Genomic DNA, 16,059 nt, shown 5'->3' on the forward strand with positions numbered 1-16,059 from the left:
CTGTGTAACAACTTCTTAAATACTGTTGTAAATCATATGAAATAAACAGTAATTAAGATGTTTAAATCGTAACATATTTGTTTATGTTTTTAATATATAACTTGTTTAAAAAGTAATAAATTTGATACACAGTTTTGTTAGTAAATCATTGATATGACTTAACTCTTTAATCAAGTATTATTTTGCTCAATGTCATCAATTTTCTTTATCTCGTAACATTTTTTATAGGAGTAGTATGAATGATACAAGCAAAAATATTAATCGAATGAAACCACTTCAAACTCCTTATACAACAAAATCGAGGTCTCCTACGACCGATTTAAGATGTACATCTAAGAAAATACATTTATGTAATTCAAATAATAACAAACACTGCAGAAGTGGTGACAAATGTCTCAATAGTGAGAAGCTTGATGTATGTATTTTTACTTATGTGTATACAACAGTACTAAAAGTTATATAATTATAAATAGATTAGTGTAATGAAAATAAATGATATCAATAATGATAAAGTATTAATACAGATTATATTACAAACAATATTTGTCACTGTTCTTTAATGAATTCGTTTTCATGGATTAATTCAATAAAAATGAATTGTAAAACTATCATTTATTTCAGGAAACACCATTAAGGAAAAGACAGAAGATTACATGGCCCTAATATTATGACGATATAGAATGTTTATGGTGTATAAACATTACTTACTTTAATCTATACTCCTGTTTATATGATAAACTGCTATAAAGCCTAATAAGATATTTACAAATCCTCGTAAACCTTTTCTATACAATAATGAAATAAGTTTTATTAAAAACAATTTCATTTTACTGAGTAATGAATGATTTTAAATAAACTAGCAACGTTGTTCCAGAACTTTCCTTGTATTATTTTTAAATAATTTAAAAATTTTATCGTTTTTAGTAATAAAATAATTGGACAAAGTATAATTTCCCTCTTTGCTTCATACCACATTATACACTTACAAATATAAAACTGTAATATAAGTGTTTTTATATTAACTGTGTATGGTCTAAAATAAAGGTAATATTGACTTGTATCAATGAGTCCTAGACAAGAGTTAATTTTCAAAAGATATATTTGTATTGAAGAAAAACTCTAATTTATACATCATTTTATCAGGAAAAATGATTTCTAGTAATACTGAAAAAATTACGCATAAATTAGTCTTATTAAACAGTTTCACGTAACTGTAATTAATTAAATATCATTGTATAGTTTGATAGTCATCAGGAAGTAATCGTATTACAAAACTTCAAAAAACCTAATCCGTAAATGGTTCCACAGAGATATGATGAGTATTATTTAAAAATGCTATTAATACTTTGCATGCGTTGTGGAAATTTAAATTAAGCCATGTTATTGTATGTAATTTACAAGATCTATGTGGTTAAAAAAAAAAGAACGTTTTATGGCTAATACCGAATAAGGGGAAAAAGTTATTGAATCAAGACAATTCTATTTTATGCAACTAGTAACGCGTGCCATGAATTATACGTTGTATATCAGCTGTTACACAGAAGACCGAAGACCATAATATCAAATTTGAAAGCGAAATGCAAGCATTCCTGAGCGCATAGTCTCAGGCTGCTTGCGATTAGTATTCTCTACGCTTTGTGTCTCGCATGACGGAAACGTTACACTTACAACTGGGCTTAAAACTACACCGAATTACGTAACAGTGAAAGCATACCGGTGGTCAACAGGAAGAATTATTGACCGATTTTATCTCCATTTTCTTAACGTTACACGTTTCGTGATGCTTATCTTTTTTTTCAGTAACTCGAAGATTGAAAATAAATTTTTATATGAACGATTATTCTGGACGCCTAGAATTTTTAACTGATTGTATGAAAAAAAAATGGCGAAGTGATTCAGAAGAGAATTTAAAGATCGTATTCGTAGAAATTGGAGCGAGAAATTAGGACATTAGGAATGAAAAGTTTTAATGTGTTCAATATTGCGATATTTTTATCAAATGTTTAATTTATGTAATAGATTGTAAGATTTTAAGAAGATGGCCTCTGGCGCTCTATGCGCAATTTACAGATCCAGAGAGGATTTTCTTAGAGTAGAACTATATTTGCATATATTTTCTTTATCTGTATACATTACTTTCTTTAAACAGTTTTAAATAAGTGCATCAATGCGTACATTATTTTAATTTGATTAATATGCGTATCAATAACATGAATAGTAATGTGTGCATAGTATTGGGGTAGTAATAATAAACGGGTAGTCTTTCAGATTTATTTCTAAACGAAGTAAATCACCTACAGTGAAAAGATTTATTGTAATATATTTGAAATATAGTAGAACTATATTTGCAGATCGACTGGGCGTTTAATAATGTGTTCTTTATCTGTATATATTACTTTCCTTAAACAGTTTTAAATATGTGCATCAATGCGTACATTATTTTTATTTTATTAATATGTATATCAATAGCATAAATAGTCAACTCACAACTAACTGAAAATATATACAGTGCATTTCCAAGAAAATGAATACAAATTGTAATTTTAACACTGCTTGTGTGAATCTTAAAGCCCTAGAAAAACATTTTCTGACTCTGTACGTAACATACATATACAATTCTATAAGTAATGTGTGCATAGTATTAGGGTAGTAATAATAAACGGGTAGTCTTTCAGATTTGTTGGACTGTATTCGGGCAATATTTGATTCCTGTCAGTTGGAAATCTTTGCTTTTAACAGTTTCTACGTTTAGAAGTCGATTATTTTGTACAAAAAGTACCGTGTAATTTGGGGGATAGTACGCTTTGGAGACATTGAAAGCTGTCCCCCTCGGTGCACACATGTGGAGAGTCGAAAACGAGAGCGAAACTTTTGCTTCGACGACGGAGGCGTGTCACGTACAAAAGTTCTCGAGGCTGTTTGCGATGCATCGAGGGCTGCGATGAGCATCGATTCACGTACGACAAACGACCACCCTGTGGTTCCTATAAATACCTTTGTCACTGGAACCCGAACAGTCAGTTCCCTTCTTCACTTTCGTTCGACCATAACGTTACATTGTACTCGATCAACATGGTTATCAAGGTGAGAATGACATTTGGTTCTTAGTTTCATTAGCTTTCACATCCAGTAGTGCCTTCGTTATGTGGACGAATTGGGAGACAAAGGAGTTCTGATAAAAGAAGTTTCATATGATAGAACAACAAAATAGTTGACGTTCAATTTTACTCCATTTTTAAAACAAACTTATATGAAATGCTCTTTCTCTTTAGTAAAATAAAAGAAATGGTTTTGAGAAACAGCAAATACGTTACATTGAGTAATTCAGTTTTTGATTTTATACATATGACTCTTTTTTTTAATGTACAGATATAATTGAATTATGAAAATACTATACAAAGCTATAATTACTTATCACTGATCGTTAAATATAAAGTTTTAAAATTGTATGATTAAACAATGGACGTAGAAGACTTCATCGAATGTTTACTATGTGTAATAGATACCAATAAGCCAACTCACAACTAGCTGAGAATATATACAGTCCATTTCCAAGGAAATGAATACAAATCCTGATTTTTCATTAAACACTTTGCTTTTAAAATTGTATGATTAGACAAAGCACATACAGGAGTTCATCAAATGTTTACTATGTGTAATAGATACCAATAAGTCAACTTACAACTAGCTGAGAATATATACAGTCCATTTCCAAGGAAATGAATACAAATCCTGATTTTAACACACTGCTTATGTGAATCTTAAAGGCCTAGAAAAACATTTTCAGACTCTGTACGTAACATACATATACATTCTATTATTATTAATATTATTGGCTGGTTACGTTGCAGAAAGTAATGATCCTGATGGCGATTGGAGTTTTCGCGACGTGCAGAGGTGCCGCAGTTGCCGTGCCAGCTTTGCCAGTGGCCAAGTTCGCGCCGGTGGATCCAGGCTTGAATTATGATCCTCACCCGCAGTACACTTATGCCTACGACGTACAAGACAGCCTAACCGGGGATTCGAAAAGCCAACACGAGACAAGGAATGGCGATGTTGTCAGTGGCAGTTACAGTTTTATCGAGGCTGATGGTACACGGAGGATCGTCGAGTACACGGCGGATCCTCTGAATGGATTCAACGCCGTTGTGCACAGGGAACCGGTGGCGGTCATAAAACCCGCTGTCAAGGTTGCTCCTGTCCTTTTCCACCCTTAAGGGTTACCAGCATTGGACCAAAATCTGTTATCTGCTCAAGGCCATCGCTGTCTCCACTCTATACTGCATCTGGTTGCATCTCCATACTGCATCTGCCTCTATTTTTCATCTTCCCTCTCAATCTCTTCGACATCTCTTCCATAGTGTAGTCCCTAAGTTACGGGCTTCCTTGGAAAATGTTCAAAAGAGGAAACGAGACAAACATATCGGCAAACTTCAGGCTTATTCGAGGCCCAGGGTTTTCCCCGTCTCTGCCGATAACCAACATCTCCCATGGCAATGTTGATATTATTCAATTGTAACTCGGAGGAAGATACGTTTGCTTTTGTTTATGCTTGACTAGTCATCTCATAATGTACATATTGTAACGATTTTGTAATTACACGTTTGTATTAAAGTTTTTTTGTAAAACAGATTTGTTTACCCTTCATCTGCGTTTTCCTTTAATGTACCACACGGAATGTAATGCTGCAATGTTGCGAGAATATTGCTGCAATATTCCTGCATGATTGGTAATATTGCTGCAATGTTCCTGCAATATTGGTAATATTGCTGCAATGTTCCTGTAATATTGGTAATACTCCTGTGACGTACTGCAATATTGCTTGTCGTACGAGACTGTCTATTTCAGACTAAATGTAAAAAGTGTTATTTATTTTGCATCCCTAAGATTTTATAATGTTATTAATTAACAAATTTGATTTGTAACATGTATCTAGTAATGTATCTAGAATAATGTATCTAGAATGCTTTATGATAGACTTTCAATTCCTCTTTGTAGATCTGTGGTTGGCAACCTTCTTTGACTCTGACTCGATGAACAATATTGGTTTTCGCAAGTTCGTAGTATTTTTTAACACACCCATAAAGTTGAAACATGCAAATAGGCACGTCCAATATATGTAAAAGATTAATTAATACGAAAATAAAGGTTTATTTTTTATTTTAATTACTGATTTGGTTTCCTAGTTTTGTAATATCTAACTATAATAAATATTGATCGATATTAGTTATTTTTAAGAGAACTAATATTCATTATTACTAATATTCGGAGTCACATTCTACGTGAAAAGATGCCCAACTTTTGTTTCAAACATTTTCTTGTAGGTTCAATATTTCTTAAGGTATTTAGCTGATTTTTCGTGTTTATGTCATAGATAATTTTGTTTTTCTATTAAAATGACAACATTACTTTCTTCTGGAAGGTTTTATATTTCATTTCATTTGGAGGAAAGAAAGGAAGAAGGAAAGACAGACAGACAGAAAGAAGAAAGAAGGAAAGAAAGGAAGAAGGAAAGAAAGAAAGAAAGAAAGAAGAAAGAAGGAAAGAAAGGAAGAAGGAAAGAAAGAAAGAAAGAAAGAAAGAAAGAAAGAAAGAAAGAAAGAAAGAAAGAGGGAAGTAAAGGAAGAAGGAAAGAAGGAAAGACAGACAGACAGAAAGAAGAAAGAAGGAAAGAAAGGAAGAAAGAAATACATGTTTCTTTCCAATATTGGTTTACTGGTATTGCGTTAATTTCGGTTACGCTTGAAATTTGAGTGGAATCGAATTGTAAGTGGTCGCATCATTTGTATGCCGATACATCAAACAGCGTCATTCGAGGTTGTCCGCCGAAATTACGAAAGGGAGTGAATTTTATGTATACGCTCATTGTGTCCCTTCTTTGCTTTCCCAACCAGTACGTTTTCACACCATCGACACATCATGAATTCTAAGAGTAACGCTATAAACAACGTTAGGAATAATACCACAAAATAGTTTTCAGTACTTCAATGATAATCTGAATTAATGTCGACTGGATGGTTCGGTACCAGAGAATAGAATATCGTTTTGCATCAGACACTTTTAATATCGCATAAAAATATTGATATGTCCACCGTGAGAATTGTATGGATTTAAAGAAGTCGTTACTATAATAATTTTTCTTATTAGGTACTCGTAGTTACTAAATATTGTTTACTGGATTTTAATTATTTAGTATATTATTTACTACTACTCCTGTATTCAATGGCAGGCTATTACCAATTTTCTCTATTTTGTGTGGATAAATAATTATTGTAATTTTAATTATTTAGAATATTTATGACTATATGATAATGATATGATAATATGATACTAAAATTTAAAATCCTACAAAAGGGAGTTCAAAGGCAAACTTTTGCATATCTCTCTGTATTAGTCAATGCTTCTGGATCTGTCATATAATATTATTTTCTGCTTTTACTTCAATATGTATGATGGTATAATTAAAGAAGTATACACAAACAACTTTTTCATAGTTACTTTTAAAGATACATAAATACTAGTAAGATCATTTTCTTTTTAACATAGTGTTTAGAAACACGTCTATAAATTTCATATATTTTATGTCATCTCCTGTCCTCTAAGAAGATATCTTTTCTCTCCCAATTACTTATAATTAGACTGCGGATCTTTATGCAAAATAAAATCTTGGCAAACGTATCTACAAAAATTGAACCCAAATAGGAATTTATTCTATTTTGCAAATATTATAACATGAACTTTGTTATTAATCTTTTTTATATTTTTGCATATTGTTTGCATTTTTTAGTTTCTTACACATTCAAATTTCCTATAAATGCATAAAGATCCAAGTAGATCTTTAAGAAAGTCTACTTATAATGCTTTTGCCTAATTATGGTGATGATAAATGTTTTTTTTTATTATAGAGAAATAGTGGAAATATACTCTATAATATATCTGAATTGGGAATGTATTCGTGCAACCAATACCCCAATTGGGTTAATCCCCTTAAGGCAAGCCTTCTTCTTGAAGGAGTTGATCATTTGATTGATACGTAAAGCAGTTTTTGTACAATACAATAGAATAGAGAATAAAGTACGAAGAATAAATCTCAAGATTTATTCATTAATATATCTGAAGAATTATTGTGGCCAGATTTATTCATATAACACGTCATTCTCATTCTTAATTTAACGAAACTAATACTTTTTTCATTTATTCAAGAAAATAAATGTGAAGAATAAATTTGTTCATGCATTTATTAGAAACTTATAGAATGCATGATGTATGTATGTTATAAATATATAAAATGCATAAAGCCATTACAGCTTTTCCATGGACTCATCATATACTTATGAAAGAATGAGAACATGAGTTTTTCTTATTTTTACAGATTTTTCATACATTTCTTATCTATACTAGTATTATGCATAAATTTCCAAACTCTCCATTACATGTCCTTCCACATATTCCAAACTTACAACAATGTACATGAATGTCCCCTCCCCCCCCCCTATTTCTACAAACTTCTAATATCTTTGTTATAAACTTATCATACAAACGAATTTCTCTCATATTCATATAAATATTCCATACATTCCCTACAAACATATACAATGCATGAATTTCCAAGCTATTCATTATTTAATTTTCCCTTGCACTTGTTTCAAACTTGTTCATTTTAACTGTTTCATCCATTTGTTATAAACTTATAATACAAACAAATTTCATATAAAATAATAATAAACATATAAAATACATGAATTTCCAAGCTCTTCATTATTTTCCCTTGTACTTGTTCCAAACTTCTTCATTTTAACTGTTTCATAGATTTGTTATAAACTTATAATACACACGAATTTCTCCCATATTAGTGATTTTCCATATATTTCTTATAAACATATCAAATGCATAAATTTCCAAACTCTTCATTACTTTCCTTTGCACTTGTTTCAAACTTGTTCATTTTAACTGTTTCATGTATTTGTTATTATCTTACAATATACATGAATCTTTTCCATATTCTTATAAATGTCCCATATATTTCTTTCAAACATATGAAATACACGAATTTCCAAACTCTTCATCATTTTCCCTTGTACTTGTTCCAAATTTCATTTTAACTGTTTCATGCATTCATCATAAACTTAAAATACACCCCAATTTCCCTCATATTCATATAAATATTCCATCCATTCCTCACAAACATATAAAACCCATAAATTTCCAAAACTCCTCACCCCTTTTCCTCGCCAAATACTTAAAAACCCTTCAAATTTTCTCGCTTTTCCCCAACCATTTCGATCTCTAAGCGTGCCATCCATCCATGAGCGGCCAAGCAAAGGGTTGAGAAACGTATGGTGTACCCGCTGGGCGTAGATCGAACATCGCCGTAGCGTCACGTAAATGTTAATCGATAACGATCGCGCAACAAGTCGAACTTTTGGCAACGTAGACTGCTCGCCAAGGTGGAGGGTTAGCCCGAGTTGGTCAGCTCCGTGGCGCGTTGCTCGCGGTTTCGTCGTACGACCTCGAAGCCGGTTGCTCCTATGTATCTTCGACGTATTGGCATACAAGTCGCGTGTATGCAATATGAAGAAACATAAGCGCGGCATGCTCATCGTTGTCGTCGCCGTGTTACACACGGCTACGTTTATGAGGAGGTCAATCCGATGGCTAAACAAAGAGGATTCGGCGGATTCATTCTTTCGAATGAAAGAAGGGGAGAGTAAGTGGGGGCGGTGTGTATGCGTGTGTAGAACGGGTGTCTTGGTCGCGAGTTTGGGTGCAAGGAATAGCTCGGTTATTGCTGACGGATGACACGAAAACGACGACGGTCATCACCTGTATAAAAGTACGAGGAATCTTACCCTGAACCATCAGTCTTCTGGCGATCCTCTCGCAAATCAACATGGCTGGAAAGGTAAGGAAAGCGTTCCTCGATACGACACTCGATGGCTTTGCATTGCGATCAATTGCGGTCCTCGAACTTAATTCGCATTGGGGATCCACCGGTCGAGGGAAACCCCGAACGGCAGCTACATAGTGTACGGATTTCCGGATGGCATCTCGACCCTTTCGCGCTGGCTTTCGATTCCTCCCTTAAGGGTGCGCAGGAGTCGGAACTAAACTCCGAGGTGACTTCAGCGACAATTGCGGAAAAAATAGGAAGCTCGCAAGGATAGATAGATCTTTATCTTCTTCAAGAATTTTTATTGAAGCGATAACAATTTTATTTACATTTTCTATTATAATTTCTTATTTGTCTTTTTCAATTTTACAAAAATCTTTGTCAGACGATCTAGTGGAACGTCTAAGAAATGAATGGTTTCACGGTGGGCACGATAACTCAAATCAGGTTCAAGCTAGAACAGTGAAACAAAATTAATTAGTTTCTTTAGTCCAAAAACTAGTGAAATACATAGCCGTTTTTAAAAATATACATTTTTAATATAATTGTATCGTTTCAAAGTAAAACATACAAAAGCCTAAAATGACCAGAGATGGGAAAAATTTTAGGCTTCGAATAAATTTGAAGTTTGCCGATGTGTTTGTCTCTTCTTTGGAAAATGTCCAAAAGAGGAAACGAGACAAACGTGTCGGCAAACTTCAAATTTATTCGAAGTCTAGGGTTTTGCCCATCACTGCTGCGCACCCTTAACCTCTCAGGATACTGTTGTCAACTTGAGGGGTTTGTCCCCAAATTTAGGGGGAAAACGTATGAACGGGGTTTTTTTTAGAGGTTTAAATTGTATAGGGGAATTTTTGAGGAACAAATTTCGTAGAAGAATTTGTTTAGGGGTTTTCTAATGTCAGCGCCATTCGTTAAGGTATAGTTGTTCACCGTTGATATTTTGAGTTAATTGACCATCTAGTTTAGGAGATGTATGATTAATCAAAATACGAAAATATGTTAAGAAGAAGTAAATTGTTAAGAAGTAGATGTTCTTAAATTATAGAACATGGAGCTCAAATATTTTCCCAGTCGCATCGGACCCCAAATACGAAAATATGTAAACTAGATAGTCAATTACCTCAAAATTTCGTAGGACTATTATTTGGCAATGGTACGCATGTAAATATGATTTCTTTGTAGTTTTTACAAAATTATTTACGAGATTTCGATTGTTTGAGAAATAATGTTGGTTCATTAAGTTCCAGAGATTTCTTCCTGCTTCTGTTATATCGTGAAAGTTAGTAAAATTACATGAATTTTTAGACAAATTCTATAACGTTTTTTGCATTATACAATTTGTTTATCATATTATCGAAAATTACGAACTAATATTGTTGATTCTAATTTAAGAAGAAAAATTTTGTATCTTTTGTATGAAAGATTCTGAATTGTACAGAAATATCAAGACGTTACCGACAAATAGTTTATAAATTACAGCTTATGTTAATTTGTATAATGTATAATGTTGTTATTATCGTTTCTCTTTTGCAGACGTCATTAATAACATTTCCTTTACTCTATAATTTTGTATTATATTTGTTTGTATAATATAAATCTTACGACCATGCTTATACATTATCCAGTTTGCTCTAACAATAAGCAATAACTCACATACATGCCTGCCAACGCACACACAAAACCTAGTTACCAACTAAAGGAAGCCATTATCCCTATAACATATAAATAAGGATATTATACATTCTCATTAACACGGGAATGAAATAGGAATATAATAAATAAATAAAGCATATTAGGGGGGAAAAAGAATGTAGGGGGTTTAAAGCCAAATTTAGGGTTTTTTTTAACTTGCGTCGGGGACAATCGTTCTTTACTGGTTGGGAACAGTGGCGCACCCTTAACCCCCCAGGATCGACATCACTATAGTGTGAAGGGCAAAACCCTAGACTTCAAATAAATCTGAAGTTTGCCGATAAATTTTCTCGTTTTCTTCTTTGTAAAATGTTCAAAAGAGGAAACGAGACAAACACATCGGCAAACTTCAGATTTATTCGAAGCCTAGGGATTTTCCCATCACCGGTCAAGCGCAATCGTTCTCTATGGTTGGCAACAGTGGCGCGCACCCTTAACCTCTTAGGAAATGTGACATTTCTTTTGATCGATACAATATTTTCGTTTGCATCAGCTTCTTTTTGTGATCGAAGTAACAAGCCACATAATTAAATGAGCTATTTAATTATTTTTATGCTACATTTATAAAATACAATGACACCACTATAGTGACTTTCGCGGATGTCATCTTACTTAACGATGCGCCACAGTGACTTACTTCTTCCACGTAATTCGCATCGACCTCTGCCATACAAATAAACATCCCCGCGCAAAATTCAGCCGCGCCTAAAAGGTAAATCATCCATTTCTCGACAATTACGGCATTCCACAGGTAAGAGCATGGAAAGCACCGAGGAATGGAGACAATACTAATTCGGCACCTTTAAATTCGTGAAAGTCTAGCGTCTCACGTTCCGCATTTAAAGCGTTTAGGCATTCTAGAAAAGCCACATGCACGCCTGGTAATTACGTGAAACGGTACTAATAGGTAATTTGAAATTTCAGCTCGTCGTACTCTTAAGCTTGGCGGCTGTTACGAAGGGAGCCTTGGTGGCCACATTGCCAGCAGTACCTGCTCCCGTCGTGGGAGCCGTGCCTGCGGCGAAACTCGAGGAATTGGACGCGATTCCCCAATACAGTTTTGCGTACGACGTCCAGGATGCTGTCACAGGGGACTCGAAGGCTCAGTACGAGACTAGGAACGGCGACATAGTGCAGGGTAGCTACAGCTTGATTGAAGCAGACGGTACCCGTCGCATCGTGGAATACACGGCAGACCCAATAAACGGATTCAACGCAGTAGTCAGTCGGGAACCAGCCACAGCTCTGGCTGCCATTGCTGCCCCATTGGCGTCCTACGCACCTGGCATCGTTCCAGCAGCAGCAGGCGCACCTGTTTTCCCTGCACCACCTGCACCAGCGCCAGCGATCCCCGCTGCTGGACCAGACTCTGACGTCGAGGTCGTTGAAGCTAGATCCGGTCCCCTGGTCGCAGCTGCGCCGACAACGCGCGACCAACAGCTTCGACAGCAACAGGAACAACAGCTGCAACAACTGCGCGAACTCGAGAGGCAGCAACGGGAACAGCAGCAGCAGCAACTCAGGCAACAGCAGCAGCTTCAACAACAGTCCAGACTGCAGTTGCAGCAGCAGATTCAATCGAGACAACAGGATAGGCTGGATCAAGGAAGGAGACAACAAGAACAAGAGCAACCCCAGAGACTGCAGCAAGCTCGATCACAGGAACAACAACAAGATGCACCAGTGAAGGCTGTTGCTGCCCCGGTGCAGGTGCCCATTGCTCAACGACTGGTTGGACTACCTCCAGCAAACGTCATCACCAGCTACGCCAACTACCCCTTCGCCTACGCCTACACGTCTTCCTATTCCTCGCCTTTGGCATACGCAGCGCCCATCTCTTACGCACCTACCGCTCCAATTCTTTGAAATGTTTTTTTTTATTTTTAATTTGAATTGTTATCGCACACGACCGCAAAATTGATATCGATGTTTGACTTACAAAGCTCGAAATAAATCTCGCTTTCAATCACCTGCGGAGTAGCCGGTTTATGTACTCGAGTTCCTGTGATTTATTTCTTAACGATTCTCAGCTCTGTTATCAGCGTACTTTATCCGAGAAATCTGTAAAGTTTGTATTATCTGTAAAGTATATAATATTTGACAAATAATCTCGCGAATGTTTCCAGTGGCGAATAAAAGACGAACAGATTTTAATTTTAAGTGGAGAATTGTATTTCGCGATGGAGGAATAAACATTTGTTCCAATGAATGTTTAATGGAACAGAGTTGCGAACAAATTCCTGCACGTTCATTTTATTCGCCGTTTTTCGTTCGAGTAAAGTTTCAACTACCTCTGATTCTTTCAAGATTCGTGGGAGTATTACATCTCGCAAGGAAATGAAATATTCATGAGAAAGTAACGAGTTGAACTACTTTATGTATTTAATGAGTGTACAATGTATATACTCAAACACCAAACTAAATTTAAGTTTACTGTTCGATCGATTACAGTGGAGTACATTAAAGTTCAGATAACTTGTTTTATATTTTCGATCATTACTTCGACTAACGATAGAAGAAAGTACAATCAGTGAAAGATAATATAAATATCAATTAAAGTTATAAATTATATAAATATCACGTTAAATGTGAAATTTCCTTATAATTTAATATTTTCGTTTGCATCAACTTCTTTTTGTGATCCGAAGTAACAAGCTACATAATTAAACAAGCTATTTAATTTTTTCATACTACATTTATAAAATACACGAAGTAATAAATGTGTATCTACATACACTCGTGAATATAAGTCTTCGAGTAATTTTGCACTGCACCATTTACTTTTGTAAATTATTCAAGATTGCTTAAAACCGGTCTCCTCGTTTTCACATTTCGCATTTACAATTCCAAGAACTCTATTTTCACGTAACTTGGCCGAAATAAATTTTTGTTTGTACAATTGCGCAAAATTCAACGAATGTACTATTTTTGGACATTTTTACTAGCGACGATAACTGATAAATGTTTGGTTTCGTATCTCGTTCGTTATCCTCTTCGAGCAGCCGTTCCAGTTCTACCAATTCCGAGAAAAAGTTCTTCGCTCGTGCTTTGCATATTGATAATTGGTGGTCTCAATTTTCGAACATTATGCGGGCCACTGTCGTATTGCGAAATCCATACAGCGAGTGACTTTAGTAGTTGACCACTTCGCAATTTTTACTTTGACGCTTTGCAATTTTGTTTGTGACGAACTAATTAAAGGACAATTTATATTAACACTTTATCTACCGAGCTATTTAGAAACAGTCTTTAATTCAAAAAAGAATTTTCTATACTAGCATATGCCAATACAAGCTGATAATAATTTCTCAATACTGTTACTAGATACATTGAAAGCCAAGTCTGTTTCCAAACATTGAACATTGTAAGTAGACAACCATCAACACAGTAAATAAATTCGAATAGCTAAATACTGCAGTTAAAAAGCCTATAAATAGGCTCCCGGTAAATAAAGTGTTAAGATATTGAGTTCAGTTATTAAAAAATAGTAAATAGTAAAAGTGACTCCTTTTTTCACGAATATTTATTGGAGAAGATACATTTAACGCGCAATGGGACATTAATATTATATACCTATCTTTCGATTTACATTGATTACTCAAATTCCATGTAGAAATCATAATTTTTGTAATAAAGAACCGACAAATTGAAAATTACTTGAGAATTACATTTACGTATTCCAAGAACAGTAGAAATGAAGTAGAAATGGAAAAAGAAAAAATACCAGTCTATAAAATAACAAATACATAAAGGTAAATTTAATCATTTTAATTTTCATTTCTACTTTAACTAGTACATTCCAAGCGTCAGAATATTAAAGTAATCCCAAAAGTAGACATTGGTCTGTGCGTGACTCATTTTATAACAAACTTAATTAAATACATTAAATTAATACATTAACTTTATATTTGATAATGAAACTACATTTAGATATATAATAATATGTACCTTAAAGAATTTTTCTTCCTCGAGAATTTTTATTGAAACGATAACAATTTTATTTACACTTTTTATTATAATTTCTTATTTCTTTTTCAATTTTACAAAATCTTTTTCAAAAGATTTAGTGGAACGTCTAAAAAATAAATGATCTTGCGGTGGGCACGATAACTCAAATCAGGTTCAAGCTAGAACAGTGAAACAAAATTAATTAGTTTCCTTAGTCCAAAAATTAGTGAAATACATAGTTGTTTTCAAAAATATACATTTTCAATAAAATTGTATTGTTTCAAAGTATAACACACAAAAGCCTAAAATTACGGTTAATGTTGGACAAAAAAATACAAATATTAATATAACAATAAAATTTTACTTATTTCAATAAAAAAAAACATATGATGAGTACATAAAAAGAGATTCGAGTCGATCATTGAAAATTTGATGGAGAGTTTCAGGATGTATAAACCCATTCTTATTATATAATTATATTTATTAGAGATAATAAAGAAGAAGAATATATGTGAGAACGTCGAACATAAAACTTACCTGATATCATAAAACTGTGCCAACCTACCAACTTATTAAAACAAAAGATAACTAAAACTGACTCTCGTGGGTGATCAGTACTACCAACAAAATTCCCGAGACTACGGTGACCATCGATTTTTGAAAATGCTGTTTCGAGAAAAACGCTTTCAAAGTTTTCGTTACGTTGATACGCTCCTCTCTAATGTTCGAAACTGTTCTTTGATATCGATTTCTAATTATCGGGATATCATTTTCGTATACAGGGTGTCCCAGGGAGGTCCTTCAAAGGGGTGGTTCAGGAGGTGATTTGAAACAACTTTTTCCTTAGCGAAAATGTCCGAGGCTTCGTTGAGGAGATAATAACGGAAAACACTGATCAATTAGAGTGCGTAGCCTACCCTACCTCGACCAATCAGAGAGCGAGTATGCTTGTGGAACGCCCGCGGTAGCATACGTTACGCGCTAGATGGCCGCGCTCCGATTGGTCGGGGTAGCGAAGGCTACGCGCTAGGCGGCTGCGCTCATAGGCTACCGCGGCCGCTCCACCGGCATACTCACGCTCTGATTGGTCAGTGTTTTCCGTTAATATCTCCTTAACGAAGGCTCAGACAACATTTTCACTAAGAAAAAGGTTGTTTCAAATCACCTCCCGAACCACCCCTTTCAAGGTGTTACAATATTTTTGAGACACCCTGTATATGTGTAAAGAAAAAGTAGATGTTGACCGGCTGCTTTTAAAAATAATCACACGAAAGCAATACTAACGAAAAAGTGGAAAACAGTGTGAAGAAAAGATTAAGGGCTACAATATTAAAGGATCGACAAAACCGTGTAAATAAACTTTTAATGTCGTTTCTTTGTTTTTCAGGTAGGACAGGGTAGTTATAATGTAAAAATATACAAATGTAAATGTATGTTAGGATAAATAAAAACTTTGTTCTTCAGAGCAACACAATTACTTTAGGTTATTTTGTCTGTTCCTATTAATAAGGATAAATTGTCTTACA

General features: G+C 34.4%; 1 protein-coding gene across 1 annotated transcript; it reads left to right on the forward strand.

The window, feature by feature from the left end:
- Window positions 1-663: 663 nt before the first annotated feature.
- LOC128885591 (AF4/FMR2 family member lilli-like) lies at window positions 664-14,457 on the forward strand. Its single transcript, XM_054139689.1, has 3 exons — window positions 664-3,084; window positions 3,852-4,202; window positions 11,510-14,457. The coding sequence occupies exons 1-3, from the start codon at window positions 3,073-3,075 to the stop codon at window positions 12,449-12,451; spliced, it is 1,305 nt and encodes a 434-aa protein (XP_053995664.1). The 5' UTR covers window positions 664-3,072; the 3' UTR covers window positions 12,452-14,457.
- The last annotated feature ends 1,602 nt before the right edge of the window (window positions 14,458-16,059 follow it).

The sequence above is a fragment of the Hylaeus anthracinus genome, unplaced genomic scaffold, assembly GCF_026225885.1.
Source record: "Hylaeus anthracinus isolate JK02 unplaced genomic scaffold, UHH_iyHylAnth1.0_haploid 11981, whole genome shotgun sequence".
NCBI lineage: Eukaryota > Metazoa > Arthropoda > Insecta > Hymenoptera > Colletidae > Hylaeus > Hylaeus anthracinus.